General features: G+C 29.8%; 1 protein-coding gene across 1 annotated transcript; it reads left to right on the top strand.

Annotated features, from left to right (window-relative positions):
* Positions 1 to 217: 217 nt before the first annotated feature.
* On the top strand, positions 218 to 8,199 carry LOC113364319 (derlin-2). Its single transcript, XM_026606807.1, has 5 exons — positions 218 to 429; positions 513 to 746; positions 3,172 to 3,294; positions 3,849 to 4,012; positions 7,972 to 8,199. The coding sequence occupies exons 1-5, from the start codon at positions 337 to 339 to the stop codon at positions 8,144 to 8,146; spliced, it is 789 nt and encodes a 262-aa protein (XP_026462592.1). The 5' UTR covers positions 218 to 336; the 3' UTR covers positions 8,147 to 8,199.
* Positions 8,200 to 12,303: the final 4,104 nt, after the last annotated feature.

Genomic DNA, 12,303 nt, shown 5'->3' on the forward strand with positions numbered 1-12,303 from the left:
ATATTGTATTCTTGCCTTGGGCGTTGAATAAATAAAATAAATAAAAATAACGTCCGAAATGTAAACAAAATTTAAAAACACTATCTTTTACCAATTTGAATTCAAATTCGTTCGCGCCATTCAAAATCCTCACGTGGCAACTTCACACACATCAGACAACCCTAAAGTTTTGACATCTTATCAAAATAAACGTAACATTCTGACGTTTGCAAAAAAAGTCAACATAATTTTGCCAAAATACCGAAACTTTAACAACAAAACCCAATATTGTTATGTTAATACAACCAAATTATACTTTGTGTAGTTAGTAATATATTAAAAATAGTCTAAACCAAAATGGCATATCAGACATTCCGTCAAGAGTATTTAAATATGCCCATAGTGACTAGGGCGTACACTACAGCATGTGTTATAACAACAATAGCAGTAGTAAGATAAATGATAACTAAATATATATATATATATATATATATATAAACTAACCTTTACTACTGTGTCCTTTATCCTTTCAGCAACTCGATGTAGTGTCACCTTTTCAACTCTACTTCAATCCCATACTAATAGTAAAGAATTATCAATTATGGAGACTTGCAACGACGTTCCTCTTTTTTGGCACAGTCGGCTTTAATTTCTTTTTCAATATGATATTCACGTATCGGTATTGTCGGATGCTGGAGGAGGGATCCTTTCGTGGCAGGAGCGCTGATTTTGTTATGATGTTTATATTCGGAGGGATCGCTATGATTGTATCCTTTAATAAAAGACACATGATTTATATATATTTATATATATATATATATATATATATATATATATATAATTCTATATATAATAAGAATTGCAGTTAAAACAATATTTCACAAAAAACTAACCTAAAATATTATAAATAAACGAGTGTAATATATTTGTGTCTGTATTATGTGTCTTGTGCCTATTCGGAGACTTAATAGACAAAAGGAGTTTTTTAAAATATTTTTCTATGTGTGGAACTGATGAAAGAATTTTTTTTGCACATTTTTTTATTATTTCGTATAAAATTTGTTTAAACTACTATCTACACAAAGGATGTTTGTTCATGTAGAGTTCATTTCTTTTATTTATAGTTCTATTGTTATAAATATTTAAATAAGATACCTCAACAATTCTTTTGTGTGATTTTTTTTTGCTAGTAAAGTTAGGTTAAAACCATATATGTAGAGTTTTAAAATATTTCTGAATTGTTTGACATCAAAATTGTATTGTAGAAGTTTGTTATTTTAATTTTGCAAAGGACAAGTTTAAGTTTTTGCAAAAAAAACCAAAGTGCTAATGTTCAGTTTGATCGTATTTTACGTTTTGTTTTTCAGTTTGCTCGTCAGTAGAGTCCTTTTTTTTAATAAAATATATTATTTGCTCGGCAGTAGAGTCCTTTTTTTTAAATATTTCGTTGAATTTCAGTTTGCTCGTCAGTAGAGTCCTTTTTCTATAAAATATGTTGAATTTTACTTTGCTCGTCAGTAGAGTCCTTTTTCTATAAAATTTCTGGGTGAATTTCGGTTTGCTCGTCAGTAGAGTCCCTTTGTATAAAATATTTTGTCCAATATTAGTTTGCTCGTTAGTAGAGTCTTTTTTGTATGAAATATCCTGTCTAATGTTAGTTTGCTCGTCAGTAGAGTCCTTTTCCTTCAAAATTTCTTGTCCAATTTTAGTTTGCTCGTCAGTAGAGTCCTTTTTCTTCCAAGTATTTTGTCTAATTTCAGTTTGCTCGTCAGTAGAGTCCTTTTTCTTCAAAATATCTTGTCCAATTTTAGTTTGCTCGTCAGTAGAGTCTTTTTTCTATGAAATATCTTGTCCAATTTCACTTTGCTCGTCAGTAGAGTCCTTTTCTTTCAAATGTCTTGTAAAATTTCACTTTGCTCGGCAGTAGAGTCCTTTTTGTATAATTTTTTTTGTTGAATTTCCGTTTGCTCGTCACTAGAGTCCTTTTTCTATAAAATATCTCGTCTAATTCTAGTTTGCTTATCAGTAGAGTCTTTTTTCGAGATATTTTGTCAAATTTCAATTTGCTAGTCAGTAGAGTTCTTTTTTTCAAACATTTTGTGCAATTTCACTTTGCTCGTCAGTAGAGTCCTTTTTCTTCAAAATATCTTGTTGAATTTCAGTTTGGTCGTCAGTAGAGTCCCTTTTCTTCAAAATGTCTTGTCCAATTTAATTTTGCTCGTGAGTAGAATTCTTTTTCTTTAAAATTTCTTGTTCGATTTTAGCTTGCTCGTCAGTAGAGTCCCTTTTGTAGAAAATGTCTTGTACAATTTCAGTTTGCTTGTCAGTAGAGTCCCTTTTCTGAAATTTTTTTTGTCCAATTTCAATTTGCTCATCAGTAGAGTTTTTTATCTTCAAAATATCTTATTCGACGTCAGTAGATCCTTTTTTTTTGAGATATCTTGTCGAATATTAGTTTTCTCGTCAGTACAGTCCTTTTTCTTAAAAATATCATTGCGAAATTCGTTAGTAAAGTTCTTTTTTTATGAAATATCTTCTTATATTTCTATGAAATATTTTGTCGCATTTCAGTTTGCTCGTCAGTAGAGTCCCTTTTCAAACATTTATTTCGTATTTTGCTCGTCAGTAGAATTCTTTTTTATTTATTTATCTCGCATTTTGGTCGTCAGTAGACTCCCTTTTGGAGTAATTATTTCGCATTTTACTCGTCAGTAGGGTCCCTTTACAAATATGCATTTAAGGGGGCGTCCACAAGTCGACTTAAGGATTTTTAGTCCCTTTTTTTTACTCCCCACCCTCTTGGTGATCCATGGTGATATTCCAAATTATCAATTCCAAAAAAATGTTCATATTTTCAAAAAAAAGACAAATTTTTCAAAAAAGTCAATGTTTTTCAAAAAATTTCAAACTTCCTCAAAAATCTATTTTTTACATAAAGTTTTGCATAGTTTTTTAAAAAAAATCTAATTTCCAGTGCGCAAAATTCCAGAAATTTAGGGCACGATGCCATGCACCACAATTTTATTTTATATTTTCCTCGTCAGTAGAGTCCCTTTTCTATTTTGCGTTTTTTATTTTAGTTTGCTCGTCAGTAGAGTCCCTTTTCAAGTACTCATCGAGTATTTTGTTCGTCAGTCGAGCCCCTTTTCTATATATACAATATATATTCCTTGACTATTCACCCCTTAATAGATTTCAGCATTTTTCGTAAACCTACTATTCCTGGGTCAAGCCTTCACAATAATGTTAGTCTACGTATGGTCAAGAAGGAATCCCTACATAAGAATGAACTTCTTCGGTTTACTAAACTTCCAGGTCAGAATAATTGAACTTTAATAAGTACATGGACTGCTATTCCTCATATGTTATAGTGCTCAACTGTCACGTCACGTGTTTGAGCGAACTGTGCCGACGACAATCGCGAAATTAAATGTCATAGACATAGACCCGTATAATATATGAAACGATTTTAACAGGTGGATTTTATGTACATTTATAATAAATAATCTATTTGAAAATCTCCAAAACAATCATTGATTATTTTCATTACTCGAATGTTCAATTACGGTACGGGAAGTTCCAGCAATTTGCCTTAAGACAATGACGTACACCCAACTAGTTATATATATATATTTTCCTTGACTGTTTACCCCTGAAATAGATTTCAGCATTTTCAATATCATTTCTTACAAAATTATCATGTGACATTTAATCGATCGGGAGAGTCCGCGATCATCGTCGGCAACGTTCGCTCAGACATGTGACGTCACTTGTCCTTTTATGTTTGAGCAATTATTTTGCGCTCGACTAGCAGTCCATGTACTATAAAGTTTATGATTTTAAGAATTCTTATCAATTACCTTTTTCAGGCTCCGTATTTGCCCTGGGTCCTCCTAGGCTTTTCGGTGCTCCTCGGAAACGCCATTTGGGTTGATTTAATGGGTATGGCAGTCGGACATTTGTACTACTTCATAGAAGACGTTTTTCCGAATCAGCCTGGAGGCGTTAAGTTGTTGAAGACTCCTAATATTTTGTAAGTAGAAACTGTAAATCCGATATTCGAGTTTAATTCGTTCCGAAAGGGGAACGAATTTATTAATCACGGGAGGTTTTTTACAAAGGGCGGGTTTTACAAAAAATTATGAAAGACCACTTGAAGGAGGGAGGGGTCTAGTAAGATATTGCGTATATTTATTTTTACCTATTTTCAAAAAAAATACGATTTTTTCCTAAATTCGAAAAATTTTACGTATCTAAAAAAATCGTGATGTTTATTGGGGGAGGGAGGCGAAAAATACCTAAAAAATCGATTACGTGATTTTTTTTGTTATTTCGTAATTTTTTCCATTTAAATACATTGATATGATATTGATAAATCTACTGTGGTTTTCAATATTTCATCAGTTTGTCCTTTTTTATGAAATGTCTTCTATTTCCATTTGCTCGTCAGTAGAGTCCCTTTTTAACATTTTATCAATTTGTTCGTCAGTAGTCGATATTTTTTATATTTTGCTCGCCAGTAGAGTTTCATTCTTTTTCGGATATTTTGCACATCCTTTGTAATATTTTGTCAGTTTGCTCGTCAGTAGAGTCCTCTGTAATATTTTCGTACACTTTGGTCGTCAGTAGACTCCTTTTCGATCTTTTTTTTACATTTTGCTTACAGTAAACCTCTGTTTACTATTTTATCAGTTTGCTCGTCAGTAGAGTCCCTTTTGATATTTTTACACTTTGTTCGTCAGTAGAGTTCTCTTTAATACTTCACCAAATTGGTCATTAGTAGTATCTTTTAATATTCTACCAGATTGTCAGTTTCGTCCCTTTATTATTATTTATTTATTATTTTGCTCGTCAGTAGAGTTTCATTTTATTATTTGGGATTTGGCTCATCCTTTTTAACATTATAGTCCTTTTTTATCTTCTTTACATTTTGCTTGACTTCTAATATAATATTTTATCAATTAGCTCGTCAGTAGAGTTCCTTTATGATCTTTATTACATTTTGCTTGTCAGTAGAGTTCTTTTCGAGCTTTTTTTATATTTAGTTCGTCAGTAGACTCCTTTTTTCGTATTTTATCAACTTGCTCGACAGTAGAATCCTTTGTAATATTTCATCAATTTGTTTGCCAGTAGTTGAGTTCTTTTCAATATTTTATCAGTTTGCTCGTCAGTAGAGTCCCTTTTTTATTTTTTTACTATTGCTCGTGAACCATGCTCGTATCTCGAAGCAATTTTTATATTCCATATTAATAAATTGAAATGCCAAAAAAGGGACTCTACTGACGAGCAAAAATGCCAAAATTGAAAAAAGGACTCTACTGACGAGGAAAATAAATAAAGAGAACAATAAATAGAAAAAAATGACCCCTTGCACGTATCGCTCGTATCTCGAAGTATTTTTTTTTCATTTGAATTACATTGAAGTGCCAAAAAAGGGATGCAAATTTAAAAAAAGGACTCTACTGACGAGCAAACTGAAATAAAAAACAATAACTAGAAAAGGGACTCTACTGACGATCAAACTAAAATAAAAATCGTAAAATAGAAAAGGGACTCTACTGACGAGCAAACTAAAATACAAATCGTAAAATAAAAAAGGGACTCTACTGACGAGCAAACTGAAATACAAAACATTTTGAAAATGCAGACTAAAAAGCAGTATATAAATTTTTTCATGGAAACAAACTTTTATCACTATATAAAATAGACAAACGTATACACAATTAGGGTCAAACGATTCAGAACGATTTGAAATTCAAAGCAATTCGAAAATGGGTGGTTTTAATATGGATATTTTCGAATTCCTTTGCTCTCAAGGGCTCAAATGCTTCCAAATTAATAAAAATAAATTTTTCGAAAGTCTTATTATTAACATTTAGACAGTCCGCAATTCAATTAAAAATTTTGTATATTCATTATTAACATATACCATTAAGTAAATTCTTGCAGTCTTGTAATTTTGATGGCAATTTATTACCGATAATTTGAGTGTCAAAATCACCAATTCCATGATGAATAGATATTTCGTTAAACAGTCCTCACAGATTTAATTGAAGTTTAAGTGTTTTATAAATATTTTCAAGTAAAATTCACAAATGCTATCACAGATGCCGGAAGAATACATGGTAATAATGAGTATACGAAACTTTTAATTGAATTGCGGACTATCTAAATGTTAATATTAAGAGCTAAAACTTGCAGAGAATTTTTTTGTTATTAATTTGGAAAAGTTTGAACCCTTGGGAGCAAAGAAATTTGAAAATGTCCATATTGAGGACCACCCTAATATATATATATATATATATATATATATATATATATATATCGATGCTTTTCTGACGCAACCTCGTAACTCGATTTTTGACGATTTTGAGTTTTAATCGGAAAATCAATCACTAAATATAGACGCATAGATCTGTGAAGTTTGTAAAAAAAAAATTTGTAAAAATGTGACATGCGCAACCTCGTATCTCAGAATACATGGTGGCGTATATGAACAAGTTTCGCTGTCAGCAATGTTGTTTAGTTCAAACTTTCTAATAAAAATTATTATTCAATTAAGTTATTTGTTATTAAAACTTAATGAACGATAGTTAATAAATATATTTATTATTTACTTACCGCAAGTTATAGTAATTTTCCGAAAATTGAAAATGAAACTTTTTGCATATTTAACGTTTCAGAGGTTTCTGAATATCTTGACATACCTTAATAAAATGGATGTATGTGTTTGTGTGCGTGTGTGTGTGTGGATATAATTTTCTGTCCACGTTTTCGGGAGCACAGATCAACCGATTTGAAACATTCAAAAAACAATCGTTTCCTATTGAGAAAACAGAGCATCCGATTTGAATTATTTAAAAACATTCAATTTGTATTGATGACGTGGTGATTCTGGAAAAGACAGGGAAGTAGAATTTTTTTGTCCATTTTTTTTTAATTTACAATTATTTCTTTGTTTAAATATGAAAAATAATTAGGATTTTAATTTTGATGCTAGCTAAAATTCTAAAACTCTCTTATATACTTCAAATAAATAAATTTAAATTTGCAAATTAGTTTATGTAATTCTTAGAAATATATATGAGATATGTTTTTTTTTACTTTTATTTACTTTTTATGTAAACATATATAAACGTCGTTGTCCAGTTTATTCTTATATTTTGTCATTCAAATACACATAACAAAAGTTACAGTACTTACAATAATCTATTTGTAATCATTTATTATTCCTCGATTCTATTTAATTACGGAACGGGAAGTTCCACCAATTTGCTTAAAGGCACGATGCCATGCACCACTAGTTATATTTTATTATGTTGAGAACAAAATCACAGTAAGCTACAAAAATTAAACAATTATCAATTCTTACTGACAATAAATGAAATTAAATTTTGTATTTTTTAGAGTTAGATAATGTGTCATCCGCAGATAAAAAATCATTAAATAAAGAAATAATAACAAAAAAGAATAAAAGTAACAATAAAAATGATAATCACAAAGTAGTAAATTATAAATCCATGAAAGAGCTAAATATCCTAGATATTGAAATACCTAACCTATGGCCAGATACTATATTGTCGTAATTATAAACTAACATATACCACAAGTTTAATAATGTTTGTTTTTTTAATTAAGAATTATTTAAATTGTTGATCGATTCTCAAAATAAAACAATTGAAGAAAGTTATTCATGTACTCTTATTTGAAAACAGCATGACGCAACCACGTATGTTACATTTTTTTCCGTGCGACAAACACGTATCTCAAAGAATTGAAGAAAAAATAATGATTAATTGTTTGTAATATCATACTTGTCTCAAATAATTGTCACAAGATTGAATATTTTTAAATTTATAAAAAAAATTGTTAACAGCAGTTCAAAAATTCGTTATAAAACGTTTTTTGTCTCTCCTGAAAAGTAGTAGTTTCTGAGATACGAGGTTGCGTCAGAAAAGCATCGATATATATATATATCATTTATCCTTTCAGAAAGTCCCTATTCGATGAATACGTCGAAGAGCCCCAATACAACCCTCTACCGCCCGAACAAAGACCAGGAGGCTTCAATTGGGGCGAACCAGAGCCCAGACCAGAAAATGCGGCTGGTGATCATGGTGATACTAATAATAGGGATAACCAGCAACGAGGGAATAACAATCAGTGATTAATAAATCGAATAATAGAATTTATGACAAAAAAAAAATTATATTTTGTGTTGACGGATTGATTGTTCTTATGTTTCTTTGTTATCATGTGTGAATCTTTGTAAGTGGTTGTACATTTTGTAAATTATTTTATAAATTAAAATATATATATTTAAATGAAAAATAAATGATTATAATTTACTAGGTGTAAATAATAGACTTAGAGACCGATTCTACCGCGTAATAGACAAATGTTATGGCAAGGCCATGTTATCCTCCAACTTCCATACATTTATGGTAGTCATGCTAGTTATGCTTATTTATCTATGATGGTAGTGAATCATACTGAATACTGTCAAAATATTGTGTATTTGATGTGCATTTAGGCGTTTTACACATAAACTGCAACGTCACTTGTATGTTACGAAGCCGAGTCAGAAAGACCCTGTTATCTAACATCGTTTTTTTGGCTTTTGTGCGGTTTCTGGGTTAAATTTTCTATCTGACAACCTTATAAATACGCTTGACTGCACAGCGACCGCATGGCTTTTTTCAATACTTAGAACGAATTTGTATGGAAAGTTCAAATTTTGTACAATTTTTCCAAAAATTCGAGTTATTTTTGTACAAATGGTTTGAATTTTAAAAATTATTGAAAAGTAGACATACACGGAGTACATTCTAAAAGGGCTGTCAGTCAAATTTTAAATAATTTTTATACTTAAACCACTGGTCTTCCACCGCCCTACAAAATTTAAGTATGTTCATTAACATCAGAAATTGTGTACGTATAACGTAAAAGTAGAAAGAACTCTACTAATGAGAGAAAATTAAAGATAAAAATTGAGAAAGGATACTACTGACAAGCAAAATGCGAGATGGATAATTGAAAAGGGACTCTACTGACGAGCAAACTGTAATACAGAATGTAAAAAAGAAAAGAGACTCTACTGACGATCAAACTAAATTATAAAAAAATAGAAAAGGGACTTTATTGACGATCATACTAAATTATAAGCAAAATAGAAAAGGGACTCTACTGGCAACCAAACAAAATTATAGAAAAAATAGAAAAGGAACTCTACTGACGAGCAAACTGAAATATAACTAAAATATTGTGGGAGTAGTAATGGATATGAAAGTATAAACTCCACTTGTATAAAAATATATAAAATTTATTGACTATAAAAATTAATGATATGAAAATATATATGACAAGTCCAATTGTTTTTCTACAATCACTATAGCCTGCTTGATTTCCCCACAATATAAAAAGAAAAATAGAAAAGAAATTATACTGACAACCAAACTGAATTATAAAAAAATAGAAAAGGGACTCTACTGACTAACAAATCAAATTATAAAAAATAATAGAAAAGGGACTCTACTGCCGAGCAAATTAAAATAAAATACAGTAAATAGAAACGAGACTACTGAAGATCATACTAAATTATGAAAAAAAAAATAGAAAAGAGACTCTACTGACGAGCAAATTGAAATAGACAGTGAATAAAAATGGGACTCTACTGACGAGCAAACCGAATATGGACGTGAAAAATAAAGAATTGAAGATCTTGTAATAACTAAATTAAATAAGATAAAGACGAACTCTACTGACGAGCAAAATAGAAGATAAGCAATCGACAGGGGACTCTACTGAAGAGCAGAAAATAAAAATCGGAAAAGGACTCTACTGTCTGAGAACATCGAAAACTATCAAGTCGGATTTTCTTGCAAAAACAAACTCCTTTGGGATGTAAAAATGACAAACTTACAAACTCGGTATCAAACGATTCAGAATGACTTGAATTTGTATTGGCAAAAAGCAAAATCACATTAGTCAGAATAATTATTAACACTGATGTACGAAATATTATAAAATTATTATAAATAACTAAAAATCTCAATAACAAATTAGAATTCACGAAAATTTAATTCAAATGAGTCGACACACGTACGCACAGGTCGTTATGTAATATAAATTAGAATTCTCAATAATTTAATTTAAAGTTAAAAATATGAATCGTTAGTCTATAGCGTATAACACGTACACACAGGTTGTCATATAATACAAACTACAATTCTCGATAATTGAGTTCAAAGTAAAAAATATAAGTCAACTTATAGGCGACACACGTACACACAGGGCGTCATGTAAAACAAATTAAAATTCCCAATAATTTATCCAAAATAAAAAAGATCAATACAAATTAAAAAAGAGAAAGGGCAAATGGGATTTTGCTCAATTAAAAAATAAGTATAAAATCAAGGTAAGAATGATAACATTCTAGATCCTCCCCCCACGAAGTAATGCCTAACGGTTTCCGTATACCCAGGCGGTATTGAGTCCGACATACCCAGACAAAAGACCTGGTCTGGAATGCATAAAGGCATATCTTTCAAACACGTACACACAGGTCGTCATATAATACAAATTAGAATTCCCAATAATTTAATTCAAAGTAAAACAATAAATTATTAATCGACACACGTACCCACAGGTCGTCAATCGTATTTAAAAGAATAAAATAATATTAATTTCCAAACACATCATGTAGCAGCTATTTCATTTATTAATAAAACTTGTAACTCAACACTACTCAACGAATGTGGTGTGGTGTAAAATATAATAGGTTGTCAAATATCTCCCTTCCGCCTTTTTGTATTATAAACCAAGAGCAAAAAAGCGGAAGGGAGATATTTGACAACCTAATATTAATGTCGAGAATCTTTTTTTCATCCCCGACTGATTCATATAATAACAAAAAAGTACATATCATCATAATCATCATAATAATTATCATCACTATTATATTATTATTATCACACTCTAAACGTTGTTGAATGAACACTGACTAGCTCTTAAAAAGCTTACTAGTTAGCATCTAAGTGAAAAAAACAGGAGAAGTAGATCATCGAGGAAGAATTATCGATATCGAAATAAGAAAAGTATCAAGAATATAAACGATAATGTCCTAACTAGGGAATGCAATACCGATGGAAAATTTCAATACCGGTATTTCGGTAATTTTTCATTTTAAAACCGGAATACCGGTGAATTACCGGTGTTTTTATTATCTTAAACAAACGTAAACAAAATTGAAAGTTACTAGTACAAATATAAAACAAATGTATATACAACTACAAACTATATTCAACTAAACAATAAATACAATAAGTTTATTTTTTTTGAATAATAATTTAACAAAATTATATCCAGTTTAATTAATTCATTATCACTATCGAGTATATTCAGTACTTTCATCAAAAACAAACTTATGAGTAAGAAAGATCACAAAACTCATAAAAGATCATATTACATTATTATAATAACTGTATCGTTGTATCCGATGTGTTAAATTAGCATAATCTCCAATGTTTTAAAAAAATAATTTTCTACACTAATTTAAGGTCGAAACTTTGTCGAGATAAATAATAAGTACTATAATTGTTGAGTATTGTTATTTAAAACAATGTGATGCGTCTATAGTATTTTCAAACTTCGAAACGTTTTCGAAAATAATATTTTATAAAAGAAATAAAAATATTTAGTAATTATTAGGGTTTGTCGGTTTTCAAAAACCGGTTTTTTGGCGAAAATTATGGAATTCGAAAACCGGTTTTCAGTAGAAAAAGGTCGGTTTTCACTGTATAAATTGTAAATGACAAATATAGCCAAATATAAAAGATAGATGAAAGCGTTTTGATTCTTGAAATCATATCGGTTCATAGCATTTGTATTTTTTTATAGTCTGCAATGGTTCTCAGAAAGGTTTTGTATATATAATTTAGATTTTTATACTAGTGTATATATTAATTTAAATCAGTGTGACTTCTTCTTGAAGAAGTAACTTGCTCTACTCAAACTTAAAAAAAAAAGAGTTTTATACCCTAGAAGCCACAAATAAAAGAACAAAAAACTTGGTCTCAAGTATGAGAATATTTTCTATTTCTGAAAATTTTGTAAGTAAACAAAGCACACGTCTAGGTAGCAACTCTATAGTCGTTCTCAGTTTTTTGAAATCATATTTTATTAAACAAAAAAACAATTAGAATGTTTAAAATTAATTAATTAAAATTGCTCAAAACAGACAACACACGAGTTTAGCTTAATTGTTTTTAAAACTAAAATTTGATATTAACAAGTATGCATCAACATTTATCTATTTTTTTTTTT

This window comes from Ctenocephalides felis, unplaced genomic scaffold, assembly GCF_003426905.1.
Source record: "Ctenocephalides felis isolate EL2017-DRISC unplaced genomic scaffold, ASM342690v1 CF-g0.4_SCAFFOLD_00845, whole genome shotgun sequence".
NCBI classification, from domain to species: Eukaryota; Metazoa; Arthropoda; class Insecta; order Siphonaptera; family Pulicidae; genus Ctenocephalides; species Ctenocephalides felis.

Coding starts and splice junctions, on each gene's coding strand:
- LOC113364319 (XM_026606807.1), top strand. CDS start 337: ATGGCATATCAGACATTCCGTCAAGAGTATTTAAATATGCCCATAGTG. Junction 747..3,171: donor TCGGAGGGATCGCTATGATT/GTATCCTTTAAT, acceptor ACCCCTTAATAG/ATTTCAGCATTTTTCGTAAA. Junction 3,295..3,848: donor TCGGTTTACTAAACTTCCAG/GTCAGAATAATT, acceptor TACCTTTTTCAG/GCTCCGTATTTGCCCTGGGT.